This window comes from Parus major, chromosome 6 (assembly GCF_001522545.3).
Source record: "Parus major isolate Abel chromosome 6, Parus_major1.1, whole genome shotgun sequence".
Classification (NCBI taxonomy): Eukaryota; Metazoa; Chordata; class Aves; order Passeriformes; family Paridae; genus Parus; species Parus major.
In genome coordinates, this window is record NC_031775.1 from 18188942 (window position 1) to 18206338 (window position 17397).

General features: G+C 39.6%; 1 protein-coding gene across 7 annotated transcripts in view; it reads right to left on the bottom strand.

Annotated features, from left to right (window-relative positions):
• Nucleotides 1–200: 200 nt before the first annotated feature.
• Nucleotides 201–17397, bottom strand: part of CSGALNACT2 (chondroitin sulfate N-acetylgalactosaminyltransferase 2) — a 32888-nt gene continuing 15691 nt past the window's right edge. For 5 of the 7 annotated variants that reach the window (XM_015633666.3, XM_015633670.3, XM_015633667.3 and 2 more), the window contains 7 exons: nt 16130–17376; nt 8543–8759; nt 7909–8010; nt 6143–6321; nt 4466–4560; nt 3375–3456; nt 201–2205 (listed from right to left, as the gene is read on the bottom strand). In XM_015633666.3, the coding sequence (XP_015489152.1) occupies nt 1913–2205; nt 3375–3456; nt 4466–4560; nt 6143–6321; nt 7909–8010; nt 8543–8759; nt 16130–16793 (1632 nt within the window). In that variant the 5' untranslated portion in view covers nt 16794–17376 and the 3' untranslated portion in view covers nt 201–1912. Of the gene's footprint in view, nt 2206–3374; nt 3457–4465; nt 4561–6142; nt 6322–6825; nt 6928–7908; nt 8011–8542; nt 8760–16129; nt 17377–17397 lie in introns of those variants that run through there. The other 2 variants (XM_033515665.1, XM_015633672.3) reach the window with 2 other exon arrangements.

Here is a 17397-nt window from a genome sequence, read left to right on the forward strand (position 1 = left end):
ACCTGAGAGCTGAGGTGCAGCAAGGCTGGACACCTGTGCCCTGCCTCCATGTCTGTTCCAGGGTGTGTCAGGCACTGGTGGTGCCAGTGAGAGGAACTTTTGGATGGTTATTCTTGTGCAGCTATTTGAATTCAGTGTGTTAAGCTCTGTACAATATTATTGTAAAAATATATTTCAAAGAAACAGCTTAGAACAGTTTCTAAAATGCAGAAATTCCATTTATTATATTGAGAATATCAATTGCAAGAAGTCCTGCAATGCATTCTCTTCACTCTAAATACAATACAGTACACTGTTCTCCACAATAAGTTACATAAAGGCAAATTTTATATACATATAAAAAAGGATCAGTGCCCAGAACTATTTGCACAGCATAACTGCTATTCAGAAATCAATCACTTGAATTTTTAGTTGCCTTCAGAATTCTTGAGCAAAATAAACCCATAAACAGATCTTAATTACCTGGTTTGAGAAAGGTTTTCAACTAATAGCTAAACTCAGCAGAAACCATGCAAATGGTTTAACCACTGAATTGGCATTCTCTGCATTCATTCTATAAACAAATGTGTTAAAAAATGAGGCATGCCATATGGTATCATATAAGACAACATGGAGAAAAATGACCTGCCTGCATTTGAACTGTTTATGCATCTCAAAACAACCAAAAGGGAAGTACAAAAATAGTAGTGCCATTGTACAAGGCACTAATGAGACCACAGCGTAATTCTGCTTAAACATGCTCAAAAAAACCCAACAAGCAAAAAAAAAACAAAAACAAAACCCAGAGGAAAAAAAACCCAAACACTTTAAAACATCCTCCAACTGAAAAGTGAAAAATAAGGCTACTAGGATGATCAGTGGAATGAAGAGCATTGTATAAAGAAAGACTGCAATAGCACTTGCTTTTTCAGTCACTGAAACAACTGAGAATACATGACACCTTACAAAAACATGTCAGGAAAATGCCCAAAAGAGAAAGAATGCACAAGGAAAATATTGGCATAATAGCAAACAGGCCTCTAATAAATTCATATGGGAATGAAAAGATGGTTCCTCAACTTAAAGGATGAGATACATAGGCAGGGCCTTGGAATAAGAAGGAGTGGGGCCAAAAATATTTAAGCAAACAAGTTTGATAGCACAGCTCAGTTTATAGAAGGGATGTGGCATCTACTGTGGGAAAGGAGCAGGCACAGAAACACCCAGCTGGAATGTTCCCAACTTGTCTGATCCATCTCTGAAATAAGAAGTATCCTTTGCAGTGTGAATTTCCATTATATGCTCGAAAATTCCACTTAAAAGGATTTTCGTTCCCACACCCCCAAATTATTTCTATTCAACCACGTCAATGTCTGTTGATACAGCGAATCAACACTGGCACCAAGCCCTTACTGTGGAATCAGCACCCTGCACAGCTGCTGAACTGGTCAGCACGTCCATATACCTTTCACGGTGAGATTATTTTTCCACACCTTTCTCTTGCCTCTACAATGGAGTCTAAGCATAGTATCCTTCTAAAGTCACAGTGCAGTGAGCCATACAGACTGAAAATACTCAGGACACGAAAAATTATTTCATTTAATTCTCAAAAGAATGCAAATGTAAGAACAGAAATGTTCACATGGAAAAGTGTTGAATTGTACATTCCACAGATTTTTCCAGTTGATACTGAAGACACTTTCCTTCAACTACATATGCTGTCCAGCTTAGCTGAGGTGCTTGAACTCACAAGATATGTAGGTAAGAGCATATCAGTCAAAGGATTACTCAGAAAACAAATACGAGAATGAAAAACCCTCTAAACTCTTCTTCACTGAAAAAGAGAGGCACTGCATTTGTAAGCTGAATTAAGGCTGTAAAATGATGCTGGTTCACTGTGAATTTGAAGTCACCGAGGGCCGTGGGGAGCCGTTCAGCCCACGGACTCGCTGTTAGTCCTGTAGGCCTGCTTGCGGAGGTGCGCCTCGATCTCGTCCCTGAACACCAGCATGCCCAGGTGCGAGTGCGACGCCTCGTTCATGGCTTTGGACTGGATGCACATGCGGTACTGCTCCGGGGTCAGCTCGTCCGCACAGTGCTTCTCGTGCCACAGGTGGAACAGCCCAGGCACCGGCGTCCTGATCACCATCAGCTCGCCGTGCAAGTATTTCCTGTACAGGTGAACATCCTCGCCGCCCCAGCCTTTCACTTCCAAGTCAAACCCCCCTACAAAAACAGCATCAGAAATCGTTATTTGTGTGCACGGGCAAGAAGAGCGACACTCTGTGCCTAACGTGTTACCAGATCTGGCATTACATTCCCGAAATTCTGCTGCCATTATCTGAGTTTCCCATGCCATAGCATGCCAATTTGAGGGATAGAAGCTTCAAGGATACCACATCCTTTGTGGTGGAAACCGTCCAGGACACAGATCTGCTGACTTCAGAAAGTCTCTTAGAGCAGTGTCTCCAAACTGCATTATGCATGACAGCTCATGTGACAGCTGCAGAAAACTGTAGGCAAACCTCAGTGGCTATGCTTTTGGATTATTTTTAGGAAGCATAATGGATTTTAGCAGCTGGAAAATGAAGCAGTCATGCACCGCATGAGAAATCCTCTCTAACAATGCCAGCAATTACTCCATAGGTCACAATTCCAAAGGCTGGATTAAGGAAAGGAACATGGTTCACCATTTTAAGTTCTCTTGTTTTTCCAGGACCACAGTGAAGAGCAACCCAGGCTCTTGTACAATTTCAAAGCTCCAGAATGATGAAGTCTTCGTTCAGCACATACCATACAGATGGCAATATGACTGCTATTAGCAATCAGCCTGCATTTAGGCCATCGGACATCAACACACAGGGCTGTGATGTTACATCTTCTGGCAGATTTACAGCTTCTGGCAGACTATCCTCACCACCATCTTCCACATTTAAGCACACCAAGCTGCTCTCAGTTTTAAGAACGTGCCACAAGGGGGGGCAAAGCACATTGCTAAAGACTCCAACAACTGCATTCAATTTCTCAAGGATATTTAAAAGAAAGGATTTGAATGCTTCTTGTCTATGTGAGTGGCTTATTTGAGTGACATGTTTCTTAAAACTTGATTCATTTGCTTCAGACAGACATGAAGTCAAAAAAAAAAAGAAATAGTATTTAAAAAAGTTCTAGAATGAAATGTTTCTATTGAAACTACTGTGTCTTTTAAAACACTCAACAGATGGGATATCAAAATCCAGAAAAGCTCATTTATTTCATTGGTCAAACTTGTCAAGCGAGCCTGACTGCTGCACTTGGGGAAATAATACAAGAAATAAATGTATTACTTTCCTGTCATTAGTTAAGAGCAGAGAATCACTTTTTAAACACAATTTTTTTCTTTAGTTTCATCTTACCAACAGTCAGAAAGTCTGTCCGATATTGACAAGTCATCCCAAAGCCAAAATCCCGCCAGAAGCCAGAATCCTTCTTGTGTACCTGCAATTTTAAACCAGTATCATTTTGAAATGTAAAATACAACCAAGGAGTACACTACACTTGGTTTTGCACAAAGTTAAGCTCTTCCAATCATTTTTTCATGCATGTGGGCTGCTGTTCACCCTCTGCCTTCCAATTCTGCTCATCCTCATTGCAGTTTTCACAGCAGTTTCTGCTGCACCACCTCTATTTCCTATGCATCTTCCCAGACCAAGCAGTAAATTAGTCCATTGCTAAATCATCTGTTCCCAACACTCCATTTCCTACCCATTTTCAAAGGCCACATTTGTCTCTTGATGTGACGTGACATGAAAAGTAAGCTTTGTGATTGAAGTCAGCAAGCATAATACTGTTAAATTTAAAAGAGTGAACAGAAGAGCTGTCAGGCAGGAACTCACTCCTCTCTCAGCTGTGATTATCCAAGACTATATGCAAAACCATCCCTCCAGCTTTCAGTAGGATCCTTGCAAACAACATAGGGGATGAAAACCATTATGTTTTCCTTTCAGTACAGCTCTGCTTCACACTACTCTCTTCTTTCCTCCTCCAAACCTGTCTATCCCAGAAGTCTCAGCTGTAAAACCCAGTTTCATCTGTGCAGTGCCTTGAAAGAGAGTCAGACTGGACACATCATTCAGAGGTTTTTGCCTTTCACCAATGCTTTGTTTGCTGGAACATAAGATGAAAGTTGCTGCCATGCAATGCCACCATCCTCCTAAAATACTGGCTTGTGAAGCCAGAATAAGCAGCAGATCAGAACTACCACCTTTATTTGGTTAATAGCAATTACTTGTTTTAAACTAGATGGAACTCCAAGTTTATCTAAGAATGAATTTTGTACTGTTTGCCAAGGTTTTTTTTCCAAGTGCTTTGCTCATAATGGAGAAAACTGTTTAGATGTGCAGTACCAAAGGTTTTTAGATATCCCAAACAGACTATTAAGTTACACTTAGCTTTGTTTTACTACAAAGCACACCTAATTCTATCCAGAATAAATCAAGCTGCTTACCAATTGCTGCTCCACAGGAGGTGGTATATCTTGGTTGGCATAGACAATAGCAGGATTGTAAAGGCTGAATACCACAGGATAGAAAACCTTTTTCCCTGGAAGTCAAAAGGTAATTGTTACTCACTGTGGGCATGCTTTCTGAAGGCAAAAGGAAACCAGAAACACTCTTTTTAATGTAAAATATTACCTATTAGGCATCTAGTGGAAATAAATAAAAACAAGTTCTAGCTGCTAAGATTTCCCACCTAGGAAGCCTGTAACATCTAGTAGGACAGAGCCCATAGGATTAAAAAAAAAAAAAAGTACATATATTATACATATTACACTTGATTTACATTTATCTGTAGTTGTGCATGTTTATATAAAATATTAGATATCTTAGTATCATTCAAGGTGACTGAAAAATTCCTGCAATAATGATATGCAGTAAAACTAAAAAGAAACCAAATCCAAGTAACACTTGGATTTGTTGAGTTTTATGAATTTGTGTCTTTCCACAAACATGTAAAAGCAGATACATCCAGGATATCCTGCAAGGGCATCAAGCATCATGAGAATCCAGAAAACACCAGTTCTCTGTCTATTACAGAAGCCAGGTAATTTTTTTTCCCATGTATGTCTCGCACTGCCAATGCTGCAAAGGTGTTGACAACAATCCACAAGAATATTCACTATCCTGACTTGGGCATGAACTGTGAAGGACTGAGAAGCATTCTCAGATCTCATTTCAAGCAAAGCCAGTATGAATTTCAAGCAGTCTCTTGAACTCTCTTCCCTGTTAAAGCTCACAAAATAATCCTCTCCAAAATTTTTCCAATTATTTATACAACTTGTTTCGTGAAGTACAGAGACAGACAGAAATGGAAGACAAAGCAAGAAACAGAACCCAAATATCTGGCTTATGAAGAATTTTCTTGCCTGTTTGTTAGGTGAAGAAAAAAATATCTATTGATTCCAAATTGACATTTGGAGAAAATGGTTTCTGACTGCAACGAATTTGAAACAAGAGTAATCATTAAAAAAAGAACCCAAACACAGATTGACAGGAGGAAGCCTTCAGCAGCATGCTTGTTAACTCTAAAAAATTTTGCCCTTCTTGGCAGAAGCTTGGAGAACAAGCAAGCATCATACAAAGTTAAGAAAACCCATCAGAATATTTCAGAGCTTGGGATGGAACAGTGGAACATTAGTTCAGTTTCCATAAGGAGCACATTGCAGCTCTACTGAAAACCATTCACATGTGACATGTCTTGGCGTACATGTGTGAGAAGAGATAAACATAACTTGTTACAGATTTCAGCATAACAAAAGTCATCTTCCACTGATGGAAGTGGAAGTTACACTGAGTTCCGTTACACAGATTTACATGCAGTGTAATTGTTAAAGCAACAATTACAAAACTGTCCAGCTTTCTTTCAGGTAACTAAATCTCAAGAAAACATGAAAATTGTACAAAAAAGACAATGCGTTCTTAAAACAAGCTACACTAAGGCAGAAGTTATTTCTCAGTCTGATTGCCTTTTGTGCAGAGTGTGATTCATTTCCCAGGGTGTGTGGTACTGAATAAGCACCACAGTTCTAGTTGAGTTTTCTTTGTTTTCTGTGTGCTCAGCACAGGTCAGCTGAAGTCAAGCACAAGGTGACAAGGCTCCCCTCCAGCACAATAAGGGAACATACCGGGCTCAGCATTTAAGCGACAGCTGTTGAGGAATTCGGCTGTGAAATAAACATCAACATCACAGAAGAACATCAGGACCTCGCCCTTTTCCCAGGCTCTGGCACCCATGTCAAGTCCTCGGCCTCGGTTAAATTCCTCATTGAGAGAGACAAGCGTGTAATTGTGGAAGTCAGTTTCTCTACAAGAAAAACACAGCCAAACCCAAAATAAATCTGTGGGGAGGGGCAGATGGATCATTTATAGTTTTTTTAACATTTTACAGGAATTTAATTCCAGAAATTTAAAAAGAAAAAGTTACATGACCAGAATGAGAAAAATATATCTGTTACACTTGTCTATTTTAATTTCAAACCTTTTAAAATGATAGAATCAGTCTTACTTTAGAACTTCACTTTGTGTTTAATCATTCATACAGATTAAAAGGCCTTTTGTTAACTGACACAAATTAAAATGCTCTCCTGAATTACAATGGCATCTAAAATTTGTCCCCACAAACCAAGAAGTCCTGACTAACAGAGAAATATCTGTCTTCACCAGCTCAGAGAAGAGGGCAAACAGGAAGCCAGAGTCCTGGCATCACCAGACTCATGGGGCAAAGGCCATCTGTGTGGTGGCACCACCATAACCCAGGCACTTTGCTTCTCCTCGCTGTTTAACAGTGGCACACATGCCTGTACTCACAGCAGAAGAGGGATGGAGCAGCCAAGGAAGACTGGAAACACACTCAGAGAACATCTTCAAGCAAAGTTAAGTGTCTACTTCAGAGACACTTCAGAAGACAATGCTTGAAGAGAACAGAGTGAAGATATTCAACAGTAGAACCAGTAAAAAGATACAGAACCAGATAAATACCCAGTGAGCCTGCAGCACTGACTCAGTGCTCAGAGGGACATCTCACAGGCAGCAGGGCAGGCAGCAGAGGCCTCAAAAATGGAGGGGTGCAGCACACAGCAGGTGCTAGGGAGACCACAGCAAAAAATGCAGGAATTCTCTCCTCCCTTCCTACCAGATGCCTGTACCTGTCAGGACAACTTCCATCACATGCTCCAAGCTGGAGACAAAGCAGCTTGTGTCTAATCTATGTCATGGAGAGGAGCCTGGCCAGCATGGTGAGACAGGGATCACAGGAGAGCTCAAGAGGAACAGGATCCCAGCTCAGGGGTGAGTGCAAGAGCTCAGGTAGTGAAGGAGCCCGTTGGCTATAGGGTAAAGGATGCTGACACCTGTCCCATCTCTCTGGAGCAAAAACCATAAAAGACACATTTGGGAATTTTACATCCGTACTGATGTAATGCTACTGCTGAGACAGCCATGATGATGCTTTAAGTTATTTTACAGCTGAAAGTAAGTACAGGCCTACTTTGACTACTACATTTCTCTTCCCTATCATTAAATAAAATTGTTTCTTCGGTGAAGTAACTATTAAAATGTACATCCCAGTTCCAAAGAACTTAAACGCTAATCCATCTCTTAGAATGACTGAATATCCACTGCAAAACTCATGCCTGTTGCTTTTTGGACTGTCAGAAACATCAAAGTCTTTTCTGGCTATAACTTGATTTTTAGAAGCCTTCAGGAAACTTTTGCAACCTAAGCTGTAAAATGGCAACCATAGTGTACAGTAAATAAGTAATAAATTTCCTAATAACCTGTAATGGAGTATAAACTTTATTTGGTATATTTCTTTGTTCTTTAAAAAAAAAAACCTGTTTAAAATGCCAATCAATATCGTTTGTACTGACTGATGTTGGATTGATACACTTACCTAGCTACAGATTCCATAATGCTTTTTACTTCTGATAGACCATCTTGTCCAAAGTACACCACTGTGAGATGAACACGCTTATCCTGATGAATACACACATCCCTATAAGCACAAAGATAAGCTGGTATTAGTAATTACTTGCAACACAACAGAAAACTTCAGTTATGTAAAAGCTACTGCATTAAAAAGTATCAGCAGATTGAAATATTCTAGTTAGGTATCAAGTGGCTTCAAAGAAAACAAGGAGAGATGTTTCCCCCTCTTCTTTCCCCATCTTGTCCATGTAAGTCAGAAGGTTCCAATACTGTGTGTCACATTCCAATACCTTATTTTATGAACAGGCACTCTACAACTGATGTAAATACAAAAATTATGTTCAAGATCATCTGTGTCCAGGTTCACAATGACCCTGACATTTGGTCATTGTGCTGCAACTCAAGAATCTCTTAAGCCCTTTTAGAAGGAATGTTTTCTCCATACAGTAGGTTCAATTACAAACATCCCAAGGCAGTTGCACACAATGTTGGAATCATTAGCTCTGCTGCAAATCAACCAGAAAAGGAATTCATTTTGAAAAGGTAACAAAATACTGAAAATCAGCAACATAGCTCACTATATAATCTCATGCACCTACCTAAAGTTTTGCATAAATTGTGCAAATGCCTCAGTTCTTCCAGCAAGAGGAACAATAATGTTAATGATCGATCTAGAAATATCGACTGTTTCACTCTTCACTTTCATGAGGGGTCCAAAAGGTCGGAACAAGGTGACATGCCTGTACTCCATGCCATCCATCTTCTTATAAAACAGCTCATACTGTGTCCCCTTATCTCTTTCTGTACGATAGTAACCTGAAGAATAAGTCACACAAGTAATATGTAAAGTCAAAGATCCCAGCAGTTGTATTTCAGAAACTGATTTTCCTAAGAACTAAAGAAGGGGGGCAAAGCTTCTGGGTTTCTCCTAAAAACATATGAAACTTCCACAAACTGTTATTAGTCACAATCACCCTTTATACCATTTTAGATCAGACCTGAGAAACAATCCCAAATGAACTCCAGCTTCCCCTGCTTCTTACAGACAACAGGTTTCATGGTCCTATGCCAATTTCTCAGACAGAATTAAGAGTTTGGTCTTCCCAACAAAAAGGGAATTCAGCTATGTGCTATGGAAAAGGATGGCTGCAATCTAATATTGCCTGCTCTTAAGCCCTTCAGTAAGAATCTAGCTCTGAGCTAGTCCACAGTAAAATCTGAGATCATCTGGCCAGTAATCAACACAAGAAAATCACAATTTGTTCTGTGGGCAGAACAAATGACAGTAAGTTGCTTGACAAAGTCTGCAAAATCTGACATGTACCATTTAAACAAAACAACTGTGTGATAATGCTGGAATGCTTTTAAATTGTTTTCACTGCTGAGCAGTAGTTAATGCTTTCTATCTGATAAATAAGTGGTATTTTACTACACCCATAGTCTTCTTAAGACATAGGCAGACCTTCTGGACAACGACGCTAGTCCCTCCAGAAACAGGACTGTATATTGAGAGATATTTTACTCCTAATGGGTAGAAAAAACCAACTGGCCTCTTTCAGAACATGGTCCTTTTACTTAAGGACCATCAAGGAAGAAAGTTAAACCAACAGACTCCAGTTTTACACTACAGAGGAAAGGACTGAAGCTCATCTTTGGTTTTGACCCTGCTAAGCTCTGTGTTGCTAATTCCATATCTATGCTAACCTGATGGTAAGAAACAACGACAGGAAAAATCCTCCATCAAAAATGCCTTATGTTCATCCCATCTCTGCTCTCCTCTCACCATCAAGGAAAAGAGGTATCATCCAAAAGAACCACAAGCCATACCATGAACTGGCATTACATTCCAGTTAAGTGGCCACCCAGACCATAGAGAAAGTTACAAACAGCTGCATATTCCCAAGTGTGATGCACATCCAGCCCTCACACGATGTATTTCCATTCACCAGGTTGCCCTGAGCTGCCCCTTCTCCAAGCCAGTCTCCTCAGCAGCTGAAATCCCTCCCAGGCCTCCCACCCAGAAAGCAGCTGGTGGCAGAGCACAGAGTAGACAAGCCATTCTGGAAACACAAAAGGCTCTCTTTTGTACACAGCATTGATATTGTCATTTTTGTCGTCTTTTCTACAACCTAAATCAACACTGGACAAGGTATGTAAAAGAAACAGCTCTCAGCCTCAGAGCAGCTTGGGTTTGACTGTCTCAGGAACCTTCTCAGAAAGAATGGATGATAGAGCTTTGGGTCTCTCCTTATGGCCAGGCCACTATTCTCCATGTTCCCTTCCCTTTCCATACAAGAAGCAAAGGACTGTGCACACCACCTGGACCTGACTTCTTTCTCTATATCCCAGATTCCATTTACAAAGAAAGAATCCTTTCCCTAAATCTACCTCTGTGTTCCTCTGCTCCGGCCTCCATCCCCAAACCAAACCCAGTCGCATTCACTGATGTTCCCTCCTTCTGCCTAGCAGTCCCTCTTTTCAGCAAGCTCCTTACACCCCTCCCATCCTCACTCTGCAGTCCATCCTGTCTTGTGGACAAGCACTGGCAGATGCAGTGGGAAACATGCATGACCACCACAGAGGGGCTGTGGGACACATGGTGTAGCTGAACAAGCTGTGGGACACATGATGTAGCAGAACAAGCTGGTCCATCACACTGGAAGTCAGATGACTGAACCTCTTAACTGAGAGGCATTTACCCTTTGAACAAAGTTCTGCAATGTTCTCCTTGAAAAAACTGAAATTCACATTTATGCTTCTGTCAGCACAGAGATGCATAAGTATGTACCACATTTTAATGCTTATTTTCAGATCATTGTCAATTACAAGCACTGAAAATGGTGTTTCAAACAATGAAAAGTCCACAAAGCTGACTGCCAGAAGGAGCAAAAGATTTTAAATCCCTCTTAACCCTTTTCCATTCCAACCCTTTGTGCTGCACAGTCCAGCACTGTGGCTTGAGAACAGCATCTTGGTTATCGGAGCAGCTGATGCACCACTGTGCTTGTACATCATTTTCATGTAAGCAAATACTTTGTACCAGGACTCCTGGGGAAAGTAACATTCAGTACTTCATATTTTATTATTTTCTCTGCTATCCAATAGCTATTTACAGATAAAAACACCATTTATAACATAAGTGAAGTTTTTAAAAAGCTTATCAGCTGCCAATAGCTTATCTTTAATCAAAAGATAAGCTCAGATGTCAGTCTGCAAACAGAAGGCTCTAGTACAGAGTAAAATTTTCTAGATTAACTAAAAAAGAAAAACCAAAAGCAAAACCCAGTGCTGTAACTTCATATAGACCTGAATATGTGAATTCAAATCTGAATAGTGCCTTGACAACATTCAAATGCTGAAATACGAGATTCCAAACTTTTGAATCTCAACATGCTACTAGAGCCAGACTTCTTTTAAATAGTATGTACCCCTCGAGTTATTCTCGTTGCTATGAGCTAGCCTCATGTTGCTAATCTACTAATTCAAATACTTTTATGGGACTAAAGTTTCTATACACAGAAGCCAGATTTGAGAACAGCCAGAAAAAGAACCCACATCTGCTTTACTTCTTAGTGTATTCAGGTTTTTAACACTTGGAACTGACTCATTTAATAAAACCTGTTATCTCACCTTCCAACTAGCATGCACTGGCTGCCATCCAAAACAGAACTCCACAAGCAAAGAGGTAAAAAGCAGCAGAAATAATTTAACAGTTGCTATTCCTGGTCCATAAAGCTTTACTCCCTCTGCAGAAGGTTCTGTTTCTCACCAAACAAATTAAACATATCCTGGGGATCAGTTACTATCAAATCCAAAAAGCTGCTCTTCTATTGCCTTGAATATTACTTGTTTTACAACTACCAAGGAGGTGTTTGGTCTATGGAATTTAAGATGTATGACCTGATTTTCTTGGTGTGTATTAGAATTCTCCACTGAAGTTCCCAGGACAGTGTCCAGTTTCTGGTCTTATGCAGCACACATGACAAGGGCTGCTAGTGCAACAAACCATCCACACTCTTCTATGGATAACAAGCATTTGGAAGCTGGCAGCAAGGGAATAAAGGATTTTTACATGCCAGGGATGGGTGGGGAGTCTTCCTTTTTGATGATGACCTAAAAGAAAGTTTCTAGACTTTGCCCAGCTCCAACTGGAAACACAGAAGCAGGAGAAATGGACCTGAACAGCACTGCTAGATATTCAATAACAAGACCTTTACTAGCAATTAGCTAATTGCTATTTAGCTTCTGAAAATATGCCAGTGCTTCTGTTTTCCAAAGGTTAATTTTAAATGTTTGTGCAATGGAAGGGATTTTAATCTCTTGATTAAAAAAAGCCAATTACACTGGTAAATGTTAACCCAAATAAGCCAGTTACACTGATAGTGAAGTGTCCATGAAGGCTCGTCAAGGCTTCTCTATCAACCATTCAAGACTCAATGTCACAGGCTTCTGGAGAAAGGGAACAGACAGAGGTAATATAATTATCTCCTCTGAATTACTCTCCATTTCTCAATATTATCAAATACTGATCTCAAAGAAATCTATTTTTAATGGAGTACAGTCTTAGAACGTGCAGTTCAGCAATTAGGTCCCTTGTTCATAATCCTAAAGCTATTCATTTGTGAAAATATGTAAAACCGCATCTTTTATCCTCTCTAGGGATACTCTTCATCCCTAGAGAATAGGATACTCTTGATTCTCATACACTTAGATCTAATGTAAACACTAAGGAAAAAAACCAAAACAACTTCAAAGTGTTTCTCAAAGAACAACTGCAGAACAAGACTTTTTTTTTCAGGTCAGATTTTTGTTCTGTTAATGTTAGAATTCTGGAAGTTTCATTATGGGTTGCTGAAAAGGAAAACAAGTACAGCAAACAGAGCTCAAAAATTGGCTGGTTTTCTCTTCATCAGCAGATTAAGTCAACTGAACTTTGTGAAAAATACTTTGAAGTTTTCAGAAAGTATCTTTGTAGATGTAATATACACTTAGTATACACTTTCCTTAGTGTTACTGTTCAAGGCCTGCATATAACCAAGATGTGGCTGTGGCAGCTCTGCCTTATCACAATTCCAAAGTAGTTTTGGATCATCACTTTGTCCTGCAACTCTAAAAATATTGTATCAGTTGAGAAAACACTTGGCCAGAGTGCTCCCTGTTGTGGATACAGCTTCCTTGCACCACTGGTAGAAGACAACATCTTCATGCAGAGCCCACAGAGGCTGAGCATGCAGCAAGGCAGCTGCATGAACAGTTAAATCAAGGACACAAAGCAAAAATGCAGAGTGGCAACAAGAAAGTTGGCAACCATCAGCAGGTATTTGGAACTTTTTTGGCTTGCACAGTGTTAAGAGTAATAAAAGACAGTAGATTCAGACTACCACAAATTTCTTGGCTAATTAAGTGTACTTTTTCAGAAAAAAAAGTTTGTTTAGGAAATTTCTATTTATAAAATAGAAGACAAATATATTTTAAATTCAAGTTAATGGTATTTGTTGTGTCAAGTTACTCTAATATAGATAAATCCTAAAACACAGTATGAAGAAAATCATTCTTGATCTTGATGTTTTTTCAAATGAAGACAGTGACATTTCACTGACTGGGCATCAGAAGCAACATAAATGCTGGGAAAGAACTTCAGACATATTCAGCAGACATTAAAAGACAGTGCTAAATAAAAAAGTCCGTAAGAAAATGTGTTCTAAACTTATCTAAGGGGAGAGTACCTGAAAGTACATATCACAAAAAATTTCTTGGTTCAAAGTTTAGTCTACTATTTCACAAGTCTAGAAAAATAGCAGACATAATTTCCAGAACCAAATATTGACCTATATAAAAATAGCCTGTTGAGGTAACAAGCTAGAAGACTTTAGAACAAAAATGCCTATTTTTTGTAGCACAGTTTTGTGGGTATGTTTTTATATATGGATATACAGGAGTTTTGAAAAAAAAAATCCTGCAAGTCAGAAGATAAAATCAACTTAGCTATACTGAGCATAAAACATGATGGTTATGTATTAACTAATGCAGTACCATGTTTTCTCTTTTGTTCCAGAAGTAAAAAAAGAAAATCCAACCAAGTTTCTCAGCCTCCAGTTTCAAATTGCACAATACTCTAGTTTAGTCACAAACCACTTATTACAAAATAATTACCAACTGAAGAGGATGTAGAACTTGAATTATTTGCTTCAACTGAAGCCAACTTTAAAAGCTGTTTCTCTAAATAAGCAACACTAATTCAGTAACAATTTTGACATGCTCTGAGGACAGTTACAGGACCTGTTCTGACTTCAGCTGACACACCAAGTCTGCTATGCAATTTGATCCTACCAGTTTAGGACAGTGTAAGGGAGTAGTATTTTACAAACAGAAAGGCATTAGTTTTCCAACTGAACTTCCATCAAAGGGGGATGCACAGGCAGTGGAGGCAGAGTGCTAGAGCCTGTTCATGGGGCTGCAGGCAAGGGACCTGCATGTACCAACACCTGCTGAGTCTGCTTCTTACCTCTGTGTTCTGGAAAAATAAGTGTGGGGAAAAATATGCTACCATTCAGAAGATGCCTTTTTTTGCTGGCTAAATTAGCCAGTAGTATTTGCACATAAAAAACCCACAGAATACCCACACAGCCCACAACTTCTGTCGAAGAAAGATACTAGTAGATATAGATAATGCTATGGCTGGTTGCTAACACATCCATATGCAGCATAAAAGACTTGCCTTTCCCTATAGCTCCTGTAACCCTGTGTTGGAAGTTACTGTCTTTACAGAAAAATGAAATCACTTTGATTTCCAAAAACAAATACTGGTGTGAAGAGAAGCAGAGGTATGAAGTAATATTTTAAGGCCCTAGAACTATTTGCTTTCTTGAATGTCTGTCATGAAAGACAGTACACTAGAAAATGAACAGCTATTTCAGTCATGGTAAAAATAAAAATCTACTAGAGTACAAGCAATATCCAGAACATCAATGGGAAAGTGGCTGAATATTTAATGTAGAAATAAAGTGCAAGAATGACTTCCCCTGGAAAAAATAAAGAGGTTTTTAAATGAGAACTGTACTAAGAGCCTAACACAGGCTATGTTGCATTGACCCAGCTGAGTGGATTCCATGTCCCTGCACCACCTTCTGGAATGAAGAAGAGAACTTGCATCAACCTTTAAAGTCAGTAGCTGTTAAGACTGCACTACAGACCAATTATATCATCTGAGACTGAAAGAGCCCATTATTTCAAAGCCAACAGTACCTTTCTCCAGCATGTTTGCTTAATAATACAGACATCAGTACTTACACCAGAATCCCTTCTACATAATGGTCTTTTAACATGGTCCACCTTTTGGCTTTTAATGGCAGCATGAACTATATTTAACACAGTAAGTGTAAAGCAGAGTTACTAGGGCAGGTTTTGATAATACTGATCTCCATCAGTACTTGCACAAGACCATACCTTGAAGGCCACCTACCATAGGATTTGTCACTACTGCATCTTTAAGGGCCTTACAAAGTGTTGAAAGTTAAACTGCTACATATGCCTTTATAATAATATGTGTTCTGCAATTAAACTTACAGACACTGAGACAAAAGAGAGAACAAGAGAACAGTTCAAGGCTGCACAGCTTAGCAGACCCCGTAAGTGTATGAAAGGTCTATTCAGGACACCAAGTTCATCAGCTGACAGGCCCAGAACACAGCCTCCCTCTCCCTCCAGTATGACTGTGTCAACACTAAGAGAGTCAAATGCCTGAATATTAACTAAAAGTGGTATAGAGATGAGTGAAGAAAAACCATGTAGCTTCATAGTGGATTGCTTAATTGTTCTGGTACATGAGAGATGAATCAATTTCTCCCTCCCACTGCCATCAGTGTCACTGGAAGTCTTTCTGTTATTTAGTACCATAAGCAGCTGTGTCACACTGACTTTGGCTACAATTATGAATGCACCCATATTTTAAATAGATACAGCTTCCCCTGTACACCTCTTGTGGTGAGCCCTTCTGAAATGCATTTGTCACTCCACTAAAAACCAAGCTAATGAAGCCATAATATTCTCATTGTTAGAAATAAAGGTTCTTATTGTGCAATTACTCTTCAAGACTCTATCTAAGTAGGTAAAACATCTAAAATAAAAACACCATTTAATGCCTGTTGTGACATTCTGCTAAGGGGCTGGGAAGCACGTGAACATACCTTCTATAAAATCATTTTCGCTATATAGCTGCCTGTCTCCTACTCCATCATCTTCATCTTGTCCATCTTCTTCATCTGGATTATTGATAACTTCTAGGCCAGCCTCGATAACTTCCACCAATTCATCTCGTTTATCCTTTCTAACGGGTTTCTCTTCTGGATGCCGAGTGAGCCCCATCTCCAACTGGAATACTTTCATGGATGTAAAGCTTTCAAAAGGAATGACTCCATACTCACTAGGCAGTTTGGCCCCCATGCTCACCTCAGCTTTGTCGATCTGGGAATGAAGAAACTCTAGGAGATCATTGGATGTTTGTTCTTTGGTGCCCTGGTAGTTCATACCATTGACCTTTGGGCTTTTTTTTTCCTGCAGGGCCTTCAATTTGTCACTCATTTCCTGAAGCTCTTGCTTTAGCTGGGCAATCTGACGTTTCAGACTCGTAGCTCGGTTCTGATAATGCTCTTCTTGCTCCTGCAAGAGAGCTTGATAGTATTCTTTACCCATGCTTTCGCCTACGACACCAGGCAGAGATCCGTTGCCATCTGTTTGTGGAGCACACTCCAGCAAATACATGAGCAAGACTAAACTGAATAGTAAAGCAAGGCCCACCAATAGCCAACGAGTCCTGGCTTGAATTACTAAGCCTCTTCTGGGCATTCTCATATTATTTCTGTTTCCAATCCTAAAAGATGACTTATCTGCTCTTGCTTTCCAGGGGACATCACCCCACACTTGAAATCTTAGAAAAAGAGAGAAAACATAACTATAATAGCTACTACAGGTTCTGGTAACATAGCTGATGAGCAGTTTTCAAGCTCTGCATTAATCAGGTGTTATTGCAAAGATGTAAATCTGAAGTTCCTATGTCATCCATAACCATCAACTGTAAGTCCGGTTGACGCCATACAATTTGTTCAGGATTTCCTACCCCAAACAAAAAAAAACTGCGAAGAGGGAGGAAGATGGAAGATACCAGCAAGGAATCATATTTCCATTTCCTAATTCAGCCCTGGTTGAAGTGGCTTAGCTTATTTGATGTTTTATGAGGGAAATCTGAAAAAGTAATTTTGTAAACTTTGAATAGCAATTTTCCCCCCCACCCACTGTGTGTGAGAGCAATCTACAATTTAGTAATAGTAATTTTCATTGGCTAGTCTTGCTTTTCCTCTGGCACTTGAGTATTTTATTCCACTTCCCCTCCTTTCCTTGGAATCTGTGGTTTGAGTCAGCAAAATGAAGACAGAACCTAAAATTAAAAGAAAGGTGC